At 34.1% G+C, this 16171-nt stretch overlaps 1 protein-coding gene and 1 pseudogene across 2 annotated transcripts in view; both read left to right on the top strand.

Annotated features, from left to right (window-relative positions):
* Positions 1 to 5389, top strand: part of LOC110425934 (amino acid transporter AVT6B-like) — an 8117-nt pseudogene extending 2728 nt beyond the window's left edge. The window contains exons 6-7 of the transcript XR_016351871.1: positions 4559 to 4596; positions 5310 to 5389. The product of XR_016351871.1 is annotated as an amino acid transporter AVT6B-like (transcript). The remainder of the gene's footprint in view (positions 1 to 4558; positions 4597 to 5309) is intronic.
* A 2767-nt stretch (positions 5390 to 8156) lies between these two features.
* LOC110425665 (SMAD/FHA domain-containing protein) lies at positions 8157 to 16171 on the top strand. Its single transcript, XM_021440603.2, has 12 exons — positions 8157 to 8589; positions 8700 to 8785; positions 9788 to 9867; positions 10504 to 10559; positions 11214 to 11262; positions 12227 to 12373; positions 12914 to 13009; positions 13211 to 13324; positions 13491 to 13624; positions 13957 to 14198; positions 14744 to 15556; positions 15708 to 16171. The coding sequence occupies exons 1-12, from the start codon at positions 8261 to 8263 to the stop codon at positions 15755 to 15757; spliced, it is 2196 nt and encodes a 731-aa protein (XP_021296278.1). The 5' UTR covers positions 8157 to 8260; the 3' UTR covers positions 15758 to 16171.

Genomic DNA, 16171 nt, shown 5'->3' with positions numbered 1-16171 from the left:
AGTTCTATATTATAATATAAAAGTTGATTTTAGCCCATTTACAATAGGGAAGAGCTTTAGATGTTTAAGAGAAGCTTGCTATTTCAGTTCTCTGATTTCTTCCCACTAGACAAGTAGCATCATTTGTTGTTTCATCAATGGAACATAACAAACAGCTTGAGCAGGGTGAAGAGAGTTTCTTTGAGAAGGCAACAAGATGCAGTCTGGAAGGAGAAAAGGATGGCTTAACAGCATAACAGCAGTCCACCTTTCACTAGGATCCCTTGCAAAACACTTCGTCAAGAAATCTTTTCTTGCGCTTGACACGTTTTCGGGTATTTTTGGTGAGTTAGTCGAAGAGATGACCTTGATCGCCAAATTCTGCCAAGTTCTTACATCCCGTGGTAGTTGTCCAGTAATCATATCGAGAACAATGCACCCTAGCGACTATGTATCTAAATGATATAAGACATCATAGATGCTATACATATGCACGTTAACAAAATTAACATACAGAAAAATCAAAATGCAGAATTGGATACTAACCTCTAGTCATAGATGTCACAAGAATAAGCTTATTTGTATAAGGGTATTTCTAAACTCTAGCAATCTCACTTAGATGATGTGTATTTAGAAAATGCTGAACTTAGGGACCCATACTCGGTTTTCTTATATATATATATACATATATCGTCTTTCCATCAAAGACGTAACCAAAACAAAGAAAGTGGATATGTTAAAGTGGTTAACAGAAAGTTAGTGGAGCGTGAGTGATATGCGTACCATAACTGAACACGGGTAACTAACATTCTTCTAGTTGGTCTATATATTTTATTTAATAATACCCAAAATCCACAAATCTTTCTTCTTAAGAAAAGAAACAAAATATATGAATCATAGCGACAAATCCTCTATGAACGAGTATTATCTTCCATGCATCACTATGCATTCTTTTTTTTTAATGTCAGCCCATCATAACTTAATGAATAAACCTTATGTTTATTCTAGGTCCAATAATGATCGTTACTCTCAAAATAAATGTGTACATAAAGATGAGACAACACACAAATGAATAAGAGTTTCATTACAAATGATAAAAGTTCATACAACAAAAATCACATGATGGAACCAAGTCCCATTCGTGCTACATGATCCTTAAATTTCATTAGTGGCATGCCTTTTGTTAAAGGATCAGCAATCATCAATTCAGTGCTAGCATGCTCAATGACCATTTTGTTCTCCCTAGCACATTCTCTTATGGCTAAGAACTTGATATTGATGTGTTTACTTCGACTACCACTTTTGTTGTTTTTAGCCAAGAAAACCGTAACTGAATTGTCATAATACATCATTAATGGCTTAGAAATGGAATCCACAATTCTAAGCCTAGATATGACACTCTTCAACCATTACCATGTGAGGTAGCTTCAAAACAAGAAACGAACTCAACTTCCATAGTAGAAGTAGCCGTTAAGGTTTGTTTTGCACTCCTCGAAGACATGGCTTTACCAACAAATATAAAAACATATCCATATGTTGATTTTTGTGAATCAACACACCTGGAGAAATTCGAATCCGAGTAACCAACTACTTTCAAGTTGTTAGTTCACCTATACATAAGCATGTAATCTTTGGTCCCCTCATCACCTTCTTTGCAGCTCTCTAGTGGTCCACACTTGGGTTACTCTAATATCTGCCCAACATTCCAACAACAAATGCAATGTGAGGTCTTGTAGAAACCTGAGCATACATTAAGCTCCCAACAGCAGAAGCATACGGAAAGTTTTTCATTTGTTCCCTTTCAATCCCATTTTTCTGGCATTGGTTCAAATTGAACCTGTCACCCTTCACAATAGGTGTTACACTCGGTGAACAATCCTTCATTTGAAACCTCTCTAAAATCCTATTGATATAGGTTTCTTGAGATAAACACAAAATGAGTTTAAATCAGTCTAGTCTCATCATAAAGAACAATTTTAGCTTGAGTGCTAGTATCAGTAGATGTAGGTGGTTCATCCTTCCGAATAGCGTAATCAATGTCCATTCATCCTAATTGGAGAAGAATCTTCTCCTTCCATATTTTATAGTTATCACTATTTAAATCGAGAATATCACATTTGATATAAGAAAAATTCATAGGTTGTATAACTGCATTAAAGCAAATGTACATACTTAAGTCATAGAAATTGAGGCAAAAAAATGTCATATTTTATCAATGTAAAACATGTAAATCATGCTTAAAAATATGAATCAAATAACAAATAAAAATTGCCTGTGAGCCAAGTTTTATTTCAAAGATTCATATACAAACTTCATGACGGAACTATCAAATTATATTCATTTTCTTAATTCTTGTTAGTAAATTAAGAAAAATAATATGTTATTTCATCCTAATTAATTATACAAATATAATAAAAAATCCTGTGGGATAAATTTTATCATATTTGGATATGATTAATCACAATTGATGTCATTTTTCTACATGTGATTCAAGGAAACTTAACATATAATTTAGTATAATCAAAGATGCTATAACTAATCTTTAATTAATTAAATTATATTGATCACATGACATCCAATTTTATGCATAAAATAGTTAAGCAACATGTATGGGATCTCAAAGTCCAGTTCAGGGATCTACATGTATACATAAACTAGATAAGACAAAGAGTACAAATCGATACATTTAAAATGCATACATTCATTAATTTATGCATAAAATCAAACATTAAAAATTGTTAAAAAAAATTTGTTTTAAAATGACATTTTTTTATTGTCCTGTTATGTTTTGGGTTAAAAAACATATGTATATCCCAAAAGAATAATTGCTGGACTTTGTTAGAATTGGTTGAATCACTTATGACCCAACTTTTCACCAATGTATGGATAAGAAACCCATATCCAAACTCATTAAAAGAAAAGAAGCAGACCCTTGTATTAAAAGAAAAGAAATATGTTCATGCCCTAAACTTATCAAAAGAAAAGTAGTAGTTCATATTTTTTTTTAATTCATCGTCTTCTACCTCCAACCGGATTTGTTCAACCCAACATTGAACCAGTTTCATAAATTTGATTATATCTCGATCTTTGGAAGTCCATTTTCGACATGTCAAAAGCCGTTTTGCTTAGAACTGAATTTCCTTTAGCTTTCCAACATCATTTTATTAAAAATTTGACTAAACAATTTCAAGTTTATAAAACAAAATTTTCTACTATTTTTGCAAACAAATATAGAAACTCAAACACATCAAGACAGAGGTTAAAACTGCTCTAATACCAACTATAAGACATCATAGATGCCTATACCTATGCACTTTAACAAAATTAACATACAAAAAAATCGAAATGCAAAATTGGGTACTAACATCCAGCCATTGATGTCACAAAAAGAACCTTTTAAATATAAAAGCACTTTTAAACTCTAGCATTCTCACTTAGATGGTATGTATTTAAAAAAATGCTAAGCTTAAGGGCCCATACTCAATTTTCTTACATATATATATATATATATATATAGTCTTCCCATCAAAGACATAATCCAAACAAGAAAGTGAGCATGTCAAAGTGGTTAACAGAAGGTAAGTGGAGAATGGGTGATATACAGATCATAACTGAACATAAGAAACTAACATTATGTGGGTAACTAACAAACGAAGCACTGATTTTCCCATCATCAATAGATTCTGGTGGCATGTGAACTGGTGTGCTTGGAAAGATTAGCATCCCAGCTGGCCTATCTACTCTTTCTCTAGGTTACTTAGCCAGGCCAAATCAATAATTTTTAGACTATTAATCAAACGATTTTAACCTGAAGGATAAAGTAGGATGTTTTTCGACTTGAGATCACAATATTAAAACGTGTTGAACAATATTTTGACAGCGAACAAATCCTTCAAGGATTTGTGGTTCCTTTTGATGTAAAAGGAATTATGGTAAAGACAAGATTTTGCAGCAAAACTTTGATCAAGAACAGGCTTTATTGGTTTCACCAAGTGAACAACTCCAAATGAACCCTTGCCAAGAGTCATGAGTTTGATCCACTCCATAGCTAAAGTATTCCTTGATACTCCTTTTACTACAAGCATAATCCACGGCTGTTGGTGATAGTACATGATTGAAAAAAATACAAATAAGCAATAACTAAAGAAAACCAACCGAAGGAAAGAATGAAAGGATTAACGAACTGTTGTCTACAAACTTTGAAGTTATTTTCTTTTACAGTTTGACGAAATTGAATTAAATTTGGTCGTTGATTCAAAATTTAGATATGTTTTATTTTAGAAACATTTTATTATTCTCAAAAGTAATAATAATAAAACGAAAAGCAAAAGATGTGATACGAGAGCATGCTATTTAAAATGAAAAAAAAATATTTGCTTCCAAAGTTTAAGTTCAATTAATTTTTTGGTAAATATGAAGTCTATTAATTGGATAAGAATTATTAAAGGTCTTATGAAGATAACCACAATTCGAACATTTAAGTGATTAATTATTGATTTATGACAAAAAAAATGTATGATGCATGTTGGAAGTGAAAAAGGATGAGATAGAAGTCCAAAAAGTGAGAACAATACAAAAGGGTAAAAAGGAATATGGGTAAAAAAAGTATTAGAGCAAGTATTTTCTCTTTATTAATTTTTAACTTTTCTTTATATATATATTAAAACTGTAGTAATTTATTATTTTATTTAATTATTTTAAAAATTATTATTTTATATATCCGTAGTGGAGTGTTTAAATTTCACAACCAAATTATAAAGATGTTATATGTCTTACTAAACTATATATAATGAAATTGATAAATTAATATAAAAATTGAATGAATCTTTGATAATATTCTAACACCCTTGCCAAGTTTCAATCTATGATAAAAATTGATAAATTATTAAATTATAATATTATTTTAGCTGAATTAAAAAATAATATTATAGCTAGCAGAATATAGTGTTTGAACTATTACAGTAAAAATAATTAATTAATAGCTAGGCACGTTGCCAAATTTTGTTTCATGGAAGGAGAAAAAGAAGACATAATAGCATATCAGCGGTCCACCTTTCGATAAGATCCTTTGCAAAACACTTCATCAAGAAATCTTTGCCTACACTTGACATGTTGTCGGGTATTTTTGGGCAATCCCTTGAAAATCTAAACTTGATCTTCAAGTCTCTCAAGCTCTGATATCCCCATGGTAATTTTTCAGTGATCATCTCAAGAATAATACATCTGAGAGACCATCCCACCTTTAACATATTCTAGTCACATGTAAACTGTTGTACCTAAAAAATTTAGCATCCAGGGTTTTACCTGATCTAGCATATCTCTTTCTCCAGGTTGCTTAAGCAAGCCAAAATTAGCAATCTTTAGATTGCTAAAGGAACCATGTTGTGATCTGGAAGAAATTGAGATATAGCTGCATAATGTAGCCTTTGTTATAGACAAGGAAAACAAGGATGAATAAAGTATGCAAAGCAAAAAACTAAAGTTCATCTAATTCATTACTGGTTGCCAAAGACATTTAAGCACAACATGTTCATACGTGGATAATAGCCTACAACACTTGGTCACATGCATAAGACAAGTGTTAAAATGTATTAAGAGCTAAGCATGCATAATAACAAGTAAACACATAAGCTGAGAGGAGTAATAACTGGTAAGGACTTAAGTTGAGTCTAGACAAGTGTTAAACTGCTATTGCAGGTTGCATGCAAGAATTAGCTTCAACACTCCTCCTTAATACTTGCGAGTGAAACATCAGCTCATTCCAAGCTCATTCCTTTAAAGTTGGAGCTTTGGCTTTGGTCATAACCATGAACAAATGCTCTTCCTTTGACTCTTTAGTAAGTGTCACTTTGGAGATATCCTTTGACTCTTCCAATGAAGAGATTTTAGCTTCAAATCTCTCGAGTAAGAACCCATTGAACAAATTTTCTCCTAACAATCTCACTTGATTTGTTACTTGCATAAACTTATCTCTGCAGTCCTTCATAGCTTTGTTATCCTTCATCTTCAGGATCTCAAACTCCTTTTAATAGATTCAAGACTTGCATTTGTCTTTTCCCATGTTTTGCTTTAACTACATCCCAGAGGTCGTAGGCCCTCATGTAGGCTCTCACTTTTACAAAACCAAATAGAGTAGTTGGCTCCACCAAAGGTTAGTGGTGTTTGATGAGAAAAGGTACTACTATTTGCCTTTCTTAAAGGACAAGTTGTTGTTTGGAGAATTTTGTAGTGATATTTAGAGTTTGGGTCCTTTAGGAACTTAAATTGAGCCCTAATACCATGTTATGATTTGGAAGAAGTCAAGATACAACTGCATGATGTAGCCTCCGTTACAAGCAAGGAAAAACAAGGATGAATAAAATATGTAAAACAAAGAACTAAAATTCATCTAATTCATTACTAGTTACTAAAGACATTTAAGTATAATAGGTTCATACGTGGATAATAGCCTACAACATTTGGTCATATGCATAAGACAAGTGTTAAAATGCATTAAGAACTAAGCAAGCACACATAAATACATAAGCTGAAAAGAGTAATAGCTGGTAAGGACTAAAGTTGATAAACAAGGATATTTTTTGGCTTGAGATCTCAATGAACATAGGCACTCTCGTGAATATCCTAAATCCCTTCAACCAGCATTCTTGTGTAGCACTTGGCATAACATTCCGGAATGTTGCCCCCATTTTCGTTGATTATGAAATTCAAAAGACTTCCAACAATAACATATTGAAGAAACTGTTGAACATTTTCAAATAAAAATATGATTTCATAGAAAGAAAATTGTGACTGTTGGAAATTAAAAGAAGGATTATGTCTGTTGAAAATTAAATCAATAAATAAAATAAAATAAAAAAAGAGTCACGTCTGTTGGAAAAGATCAACAGGAGCAACTCTTTGAAACAGACACATATAGTATTTGTTGATAACATGCATCTATGCCTATAAAAGAGATTTCTTATTCAATGAAAATCAGAAAAACAGTAATATCTCTCTTTCTTCTTCCTCAAAATTTCCAAGTTTCTTCTATATATTTTCCTGAAAAAAATATTATAGAATTTGATAATCTTTTATACTCCGATGAGTGCTCAGTGATTGATTTCGTCAGTGCAAAACGCCATCAATCACTGAGCTTCATTGTATCTTCGAGATTTATACGCCAGTAACTCTTTTGCACACTATAAGTGGGGCGAATAAAACCTTAAGACAATGACATTGATACACGCCTTGAAGCCAATTTCTAAGTTTTTCAGTTTGGTGTTCTAACAGAAACAAGTTGTAAACCAGCGCCCCTTCTTGATCAGTGCTCAACATATCACCAAAGCATGGAACAATATTGCCACAGCCAACAAATTCTTTAGGGACTTGTTGTTCCTTTAGAAGTGAAAAGGAATCTTGGTAGAGACAAGATTTCACAGCCAAAACTTGATAAAAAATAGGCTTTTTTGGTTTAACCAAGTGAACCAATCCATGCGGACCTTTGCCAAAAGTCTTTTAAGTTTTATCCACTCCATCGTTAAACTATTCCTCACTACTCCTCTTAGCTCAACAGAATCCATAGTTGTTGACGAAAATCCGAGTGAAGGAAACGCAATAAGAAATAACCAAAGAAACCAATTGATTCAAGTGCGAATGGAAGCAACAGAGTATTTTCACTAGTGATGTATACACGTTTTGCAAGGAGTAGTAGTGTCAGTGTGAGTCGGTTATTCTACTTGGATTCAATAATTAACATTTGTGTTGTCAACTTGTGATTGGTCAGTTGTAGGATATATGGCGGTTTAATACTATCAGCGGCCAGGCAGTTTCTTTGTGTTCTTTCTACGCATTGTCACTTTTCACTTGTATATAAAGGGTATTTGTTGGACATTTAAAACATAGAGCGGGAACTTTGTTCTTTGTGCTCTGGATAAATAAAAAAGCTTACTAATCCAAAAAAAAATTTCAATATTTCTCAATATATCCTTTGGCTATTGAATTATTAAGAATATAATATTTTTGCTAATATATTTAGAATATACATTTGCCGGTAATGTATATATGTATTTTATATTAATTTTGTCATATATAATCTGTAATTCTATACTTTGGGCCGTGCCCATTATCCTGCGCTGCATATACGATAAAAATTCAAACCGGATCCACCCTAAAACCGACCCGCCCATTCCTCCTTGTCCGTACTTCGGACACATTTTCTTTAGTTCCGTTCAACATAGCTCCCTCTGTGGCGCCTTTGCCTCCCCAAACTCTGCAACACCTCTCTACTCTCTGTCCCGCAACCATGACTACCACGATGGGTCCACCGCCTTCCCGGAACCCTAACCCCTCGGCGGAACCGGAACCTGTAACCCAAGAAGAATCCGAACCCACAACAGCCAAAACCTCAATGGGTCCTCCACCTCCACCTCCTGCCAAAAAACCTAACCCCCAAAACCCGCAAGACCAAGAAAAGGAGTCAAATTCAGATTCAGAACCAAATTCAATTGAAAAGCCTTCAAATTCAAAACAATCTCCTGTGCCTTACACAATCCCTCAGTGGAGTGGACCTCCTTCTCACCATTTCTTCCTTGAGGTCCTCAAGGATGGCTGCATCATTGACCAATTTAAAGTGTAATTATTTTTAACCCACGTCCCTTTTTTCTTTTTCTTTTTTCAAAGCCTTCATTTTTATTTATTGTTTTTGTGGAATTGTTGAATAATAACGAAATTTGTTTGTGTAGGTACGAGAAGGGAGCTTATATGTTTGGGCGTGTTGATCTCTGTGATTTTGTGCTTGAGCATCCCACTATTTCGCGGTTTCATGCTGGTAAATGTTTTTTATTTGGTCATGTTATTGTTCTGTATTTGTTATGTTAGGAATTAATAGCTTAAGTTTGGTTGGTGAACTTGGACATTTTGTTTGTCTTTGTGAAAATATTTTGTTTGTGAAATAGGATAAGGATTGCAAATACGTAAGTTCTTGGGATTCTAAAGAAGTAGATTCAATTATCTTAGTATTAACATTGATGGTTTTAAATGGCAAATAAGTTGGATACCCGAGAAACGAAATGCTTTTTTTTTTACCCCTTTGTGAAGTTTACATCATCAAGGTTATGGTTATGGGCATAACATATTTTTCAAAGTCATTTTGAAAGGTTAACAAAGTCTTATGTCCATAACCATAAAATGTATCGAAAAGAATCGAAATTGGCGACCATCATTCTTGGTCAGAGATAACATATTTCAATTTGTTGGCCAACCAAGAAGTAGTTATCTTCATGTATTTTATGCAATTTAACTTGCTGAGTTGGTGAAATCTTCTGGCTAGTGTTTGTACTTTATAATAAACCATATTACTTTACCTGACATGATAGCATCTAAGGGTTGTGATACTCCTGTGAACTGCTTGATCAACTTAGTCTTAAATATATAACTCTATACCCTCTTGAAGCAGCTCATCATACATGACCAGCCTTTTGTGATCCTTGATTTGTCGTGGACAGCATGATGAAAGCATTCTCTGATCTCCGATTTACTCCCATATGTTCTCTATTCTACAAGTCGTTGCTCATGACAACCCCACTAACAAATTTGTGGCATCTGAACTAAACAAGATGGTGTTTTAATGAGATCGTTTTCTTTGTAAATATTTTTTCTCTTCTTTATCCTTGTAATACTATTGCTAGTATGTTTGGTGCACTTGAAAAATCAGTGGTTTTATATACAACTATTTAATGTCAAGGAATGTGAGGATTAAGTAGAACTTTAACCATAGGAATGTGTTAATGCTTTTCCTTTTGTTATTTAATTACTTTTTTCTCTTTACTAGTGCTTCAGTTTAGGAGCAGTGGGCAGGCCTATCTTTATGATCTTGGCAGTACACATGGCACTTTTATCAACAAGAGTCAGGTATTGCCACACAACGGTGTTCTGTTTGTTGTATCAGTTGCATATTGTCATGCTACAGTGTTTCTGTAATTGTTTGGGAATTCAGCAAAAAGGCAACAAATACAGACAGTCAAACTTTCTGCTTCACGCTACAAATTTTTATCTTCTATTCTTTCAGTTATGTGCTGCTTTTGGAGTTTTGATCTCATGTAGTATGGGAAATTTGAGGAATATTTAATCTATTAGTTGTATTTTTGTCTTAGGTTATTACATTTAGATACTTTAGAGCTATGCTTACAATGCTTGAAATTTTTGGCTGTTCTTCCTGGCATAAATTTTTTTCCTGTCCAATTATTTTTGCTTCTAGCAGTGGAGAAGTTATCGATATTAATAAATTTTTTATAATGAATCAGTTAAGTAAAAGAATAGATAAACATATTGTTAATTTGTTCAGGATTTGTATATCTCTTGTAGAGGAAGAACACAACTAAGCCTTTGTTATCTTGATCATTTAATGCTCGATTGCCCAATTTCCCTAAGTTGCTTGTTTGATACAATCCTTGTTTTATGTGGGAAATTTTATGGACTTGCTGCTAGATTATAATGTCTTGTGTTTGTGATGCATTCTAAGTTGATTTTTCTTTCCAATTTAATTAGGTGACAAAAAGGACTTATGTGGACTTACATGTAGGTGATGTCATTCGATTTGGCCAGTAAGTAGTCTACTGCTTGCATGTCTTGATTTGCTCATATTTTTGCTTCTCCATCTTTCTTTTCAATGCCATTCATTCGTATTTCCAGTCCCATTTGATTTTCCTTTGGATTGTTTTTCTTATTCATTTGACTGGCATCCTTCGCAAAGGGAAAAGGCTATTCCAGTCCTAGAGCTGAATTTAGGTTGAGCACTGCATGCTATTCTGATGTGCATAAACCCATCTGTCCCTAGTCCATACAAAAGGAATATTTAGCTTGGCTCTTTTATGCTCTAATTTGTTGGGAATAGTGGATATTATGGTGGGAAAATGGAGCATTTGCTATAGAAGGCATAGATTCTTCACTTGCACATTCATCATTTATTTTTTATAGACATGCAAGTATAGGGAAAGAGAGCGGCTGGGTTGTGGGGGTGTTAGTAGGGTGGGGCTTGTAAGTTTCTGTACGTTTTATGTTTAATGGGTCTGGGTTCAGTTTGTTCTGCACTGTTGAAACCTTTTAGTGCTTCATTGCATTTACCTCTTATACATATGTTGAACGTTCTTATTTTTTTTCATTATTTACTTATGGAAGAAAAAGGAAAAAGATGGGTGAGAAAAAGGATATTATTCGGGTTTGTGATTATCTTTTGTTTCTTTTTTTTCATTGTGCAGGTCATCTCGTTTGTATATCTTCCAAGGCCCTTCTGAGTTGATGCCACCGGTAAGGTTTTTATGCAACTTATTTGGTTATTCATTCTTTGATTTGATCTTAGTTTTCAATTTAGGGGTTTAAGTGTTTAACAGATAACTGAGAATTACATTTTTCATTATAAATGCTTTTGTTTGTGTGCACAAATCTTTATTTTTATTAGAATTATCAGTTTTCATTATCAAAAACATTTATGAAACTTGTCAAATAATCATATTCAATCACATGTTGGTGTTCAATTTATGAAAAAATGTACATACGTGTGCAGTGGCATCTATGTAGACAGAAATATGCATCATCGTGTTCAACAACTCAGGCTTGGCCTAGTGGTTGTTACCCTCCCTTGGGCCTCGCTCTCCTCTTGTACCTCCATATCTACCAAAAGGAAAAATGTGCACCTTTTCCCATATATGTTCGTTATAGTTTATTCATTAATACATGCTGCATCCAACTGCCTGAAGATATTTTAACTGGAACTCTCTTTCAGAATTTTGTAGAGAGTAGTGGCTAGGGTGCGTTACAAAATTCTTAAACCACTGAACTTCCTGTGCGTTGATGAATTTCTTGCCAGAGATTCCTTTTCCTGTGAAATCATTTCCTTTTTCAAATTTATAAAAAAAAAAAAGATACCAAGCAAGTGTTTGAAGGAAGGAGTGAGGGTCCAGAAAACTAACATTAAGAATCCAGTTGTATCTTCTTCAAAGAAAAAGGCACTAAGTAATCATATTTACTTTTATTACTTGACATCTCCTCCTGGATTTGTATGAGGAAGTACTCTGTGGAGTTCTAAGTTCTGGATTATAGGCTTCTTTTTGGCTTTATCATCTATACATTCTATTCTTTTGCTGGAAAAAGAATCAGAAAGAAATAGCAGAAGGTTTTTTTTGTCAGTCATAGAATTTTGGTTTTTTTTTTTTGATGCAATTGTATTTATTGTTTTTGATTGCTGTAATTTTCTAATGGTTTTTGGTTGTAGGAAAAAGACTTGAAAATCATGAGAGAAGCTAAGATCCGAGAAGAGATGTTAGATCAGGAAGCTTCACTTCGACGAGCAAGGGCAGAAGCATCTCTTGCTGATGGTATCTCATGGGGCATTGGAGAGGACGCTATTGAAGAAGCAGAGGTTTGTGTAACTTGTATTTTTAATCAGATTGAAATACCTTGAAACTAATAAAATTAGCTTATATGCAACTTTGTCTGGTTGTTTTGTTATTAACCTCTTATGCTATACATATAATTCTGTTAACTAGGAATTTTTTTTGTTGATTTTCATGTGATATTAGAACTATTTTTTTTCTAAACAAAGAAAGACCTGTACTTTTCACTCAAAATTTTGATGAGTGCAAACACGAAATTGTTGTACTTTGAGGATCTGCATTAATCTATCAGCAAGCAATTCGATAGATATCAAGAATTTGGTGACTTTCTTCCCCGCTGGCAATTTAGTCTTGTTGCTGATTCAAATGCCTTAGTGATGCATATCAATTTATTATAGGCTGTCTTATCATTTTCACTTTTTTTTATAGAGTGTATTATGTTTACTTGATGCCTCATATGTTGTAAATTTTCTTGTTAAATCCCAAATTCATATTGTTTTGATGCAAGACTAGCAGATAATTTGTCATTCTTCTTTTCTACTCACTGAAGTCATTTGGATATTTAGGACGATGCTGATGAAATGACTTGGCAAACCTACAAAGGACAGCTTACAGAGAAGCAGGAAAAAACCCGTGATAAGATAATAAAAAGGACTGAAAAGGCAAGCCCTTTTCTCTTTGTGAATTCTTCTTAGAAAATGAATATAATGATAGTTTTTTCCTCATTTAGGCTGCTCAGTTTAGTTGTCTAAACTCTCTTTCTAGGTCTTTCAATTAGACTTAGAGGTGTCACTTTCTCTTTTTTTCATGTCAGTTTCAGTGCTTGTTATTTTATCATTTACAATTCATTCTTCTGGATGTAGATTGCTCATATGAAGAAAGAGATAGATGCAATACGTGCCAAAGATATTGCTCAAGGCGGGTTAACACAGGGCCAGCAAACTCAGATTGCTAGGAATGAACAAAGAATAACACAGGTATATTGAAAGTTATTTTGATTGGAGTTTGATGTTTTTCCCCTGGAGTATATGGTTTGATTCTTTGAGATTGGGCCATAAGGTTTCTTTTTGGCCCCCTTCTTCCCTTTGACTGTGAAGTGAAATTAAAATAAAGTATTGACACTATTTCATACAATTTTGGTAGATAATGGAAGAGCTTGAAAACTTGGAAGAGACACTAAATGAAAGCATTCGTGAAAGCATAGGTGCACGTGCTGGAAGGATATCTCATGGTAAGAGGAAAGGAGGGCCAGAAGATGACGATGAAGACTTTTCAAGGTAATTTATCCTTTTGAGAAATTCCCGATGGAAACAGAAATCTTTGAGGATAAAGCAAAACAACAAAAAAGAGATTTTATGTTTGCCTCTGGTGCCAAAATTGTTGAAATGTACGCAAAATCATTTTATATTCTTAGTTATTTGCTTTAGGTACTCATCTAAAACATATTTGTAATTAGCAGTTATTGCGTTTACATTTCTCAATTTATATGCATTTTATTTAAAGTTTCTTCCCTTCTTTTAAGCATGTGATAAGGATATGCATCTGGTTTATTCTTCAATTGTGAAACTAGATTAACAGTTAACACTCGCAATGATTTGTGATTCTTCAGTGATGATGATGAATTTTATGACCGGACAAAGAAGAAACCTACTGTGCTGAAAGTTGGTGAAACCCAGTCTATTGAAACTGCTGATAGTCTTCTTGATAAGAGAGATGCCATTATGAAAGAAATTGAAGACAAGAAGGAGTTGCTGTTAAGTGAGGGGAACAAAATGGCATCAGAAACTGCATTAGAAACAGAAGCTGGAGATGCACTTGATGCTTACATGTCTGGGCTTTCTTCCCAGCTAGGTGAGATAACTTTTATAAATTTAAAAAATAGATTGCTAAAAGTTCTGCACATAAAAGATGCAGATTGCTGATGATGCAAAGAATCAGCACTCTGATCATTTCCAAATCATAGATTAGTTGTTTTGATATGATTAGCATGGGTATTCTGGTCTTTCTTCAAGCTTTTTCCAGTTATTTGTGGTGGTTAGCTTTTGTGTGTTTCTTTCTTTCTTTTTAAGGCTTCTTCTGGTTGCAACCTCTTGCTACTTCCTTTTTCCTTCGAAAAGCAAAAAGCAAAAGGTAACCCTTGCATAAAGCAAAATTATTTTTTTTTAACAATTAATGGCCAAATGTCTGAGTTTTATGGAGAATAAAAGGCAGGAACTTAATTTTCTACACAGCGACTGTGTTTGAATTTGTGTACATTTAAGCTATTTGCTCATTTTTAAACTATGTTCATCTTTTCGTCTATTTGTTTTTACTTTCTTAGCAATCTGAGAAAGCAAAAAGGTAAATAGAGAGATGCAACTAGCAAAAGTGGCTGATTTCCTATTTTCTTCTTTCAGTGCTTGATAGGACCGCGCAACTTCAGAAGGAACTGTTTGCCCTTCAGTCTGAGTTGGACCGGATCTTCTACCTGTTGAAGATTGCTGATCCAACAGGAGAAGCTGCTAAGAAAAGGGATACTAAGGCACAAGCACCAGCACCTGACAAATCTAGAACTCCTACTGCTGTCAATAAGCAGCCTCCATTGGAACCCAAAATCAGTACATCTAAAGAACCAGCAAATTCTCCCATGCCGAAAGAGGGAGTTGCAGATGTTTCTATGGAATCAAGCAAGAAACCAGAAGAGAATATTCTTAGTGATCCAGCTGAGGTTAAAAAGGCTATCTATACTGTTGTGAAGCCCCAGTGGCTTGGTGCTGTTGAGAGCAAGGAGATTAAAGAGTCACAGCAAGAAGTAGAAGTAGAAACACATAAAGTTGACCAATTTGTTGATTACAAAGATAGGAAGAAAGTACTTGGGGGTGTTGATGATCCACTGGTTAAAGGGCACTCAGGAATTGAAACTACTGCCTCTGGTCTAATTATAAGGAAACAGAAACAGGTTGAGAAATCTGAAGGTGATGACAAAGCCTCCGATCAATCTACGTCATCCTCTACAGGAGCTGAAGAAATTGCACAGAATGCTGTGGCACTGTTGCTGAAGCACAGTAGAGGTTACCATGCAGAGGATGAGGAATTGCATGAAACCCCTGAAATGTTGGCCAGAAATCAATTAAAGAAGAAAGAGAAAAAGCCAAAACAAGTGATGGGTCCTGAGAAGCCTTCATTTCTCAATAGTAATCCAGAATATGAATCTTGGGTTCCTCCTGAAGGTACTCTATTTTTTGGTTATTGTCAATTGAACCTGAAATTTCAGTATTGCTGTAGCATCTCTAATGGATGCTGCTGAATGGATTGCAAAGTGATTCTATTCTTTTGGAATTGCAGCGTGACTTTATTGCAATTTTTTCGTGTTCCTTGCAGGGCAATCTGGTGATGGGAGAACTACATTAAATGATCGATACGGGTACTGACTCACAAGCTTGTCTTATATTCTTTGGGTCAGAGGTGCAAAAAATGGCCTTCTAAGATACTGTCACAAGTTTAAGCTTATGGGGTTGGCTCTTTGGTGGCAAACCGTCACCTCTGCTGGTGGGGATTCTGTGTTGTGGATTGATGTGAATAGGAGGAACCTTCAGTCATTGGTTGTAACTCTTTCTAGTGAAATGTATTCCAATGAATAGATATAGATGCAATAGATCGAATTCAGAAAAAGAAAAAATATGAGATAGAAAATTAACATAAAACGGTTGTTCACGATAATGAATAGAAAGCTATAATTTGTTTTTGGAGTCTCTTCTAACTTCTAAGGAACTAGGAGTTGCATTGTAGCAGGGCTGATCTGTTCATGGATAAACCATTGTCCAATAGAAAATATGGATTTTGTA

This window comes from Theobroma umbraticum, unplaced genomic scaffold, assembly GCF_002168275.2.
Source record: "Theobroma umbraticum cultivar Fairchild unplaced genomic scaffold, ASM216827v3 scaffold_12.1, whole genome shotgun sequence".
NCBI lineage: Eukaryota > Viridiplantae > Streptophyta > Magnoliopsida > Malvales > Malvaceae > Theobroma > Theobroma umbraticum.
The sequence above is the reverse complement of the archived record's forward strand: the minus strand, read 5'-3'. Positions and strand labels throughout refer to the sequence as shown.

Coding starts and splice junctions, on each gene's coding strand:
- LOC110425665 (XM_021440603.2), top strand. CDS start 8,261: ATGACTACCACGATGGGTCCACCGCCTTCCCGGAACCCTAACCCCTCG. Junction 12,374..12,913: donor ACGCTATTGAAGAAGCAGAG/GTTTGTGTAACT, acceptor TTGGATATTTAG/GACGATGCTGATGAAATGAC. Junction 13,625..13,956: donor GACGATGAAGACTTTTCAAG/GTAATTTATCCT, acceptor GTGATTCTTCAG/TGATGATGATGAATTTTATG.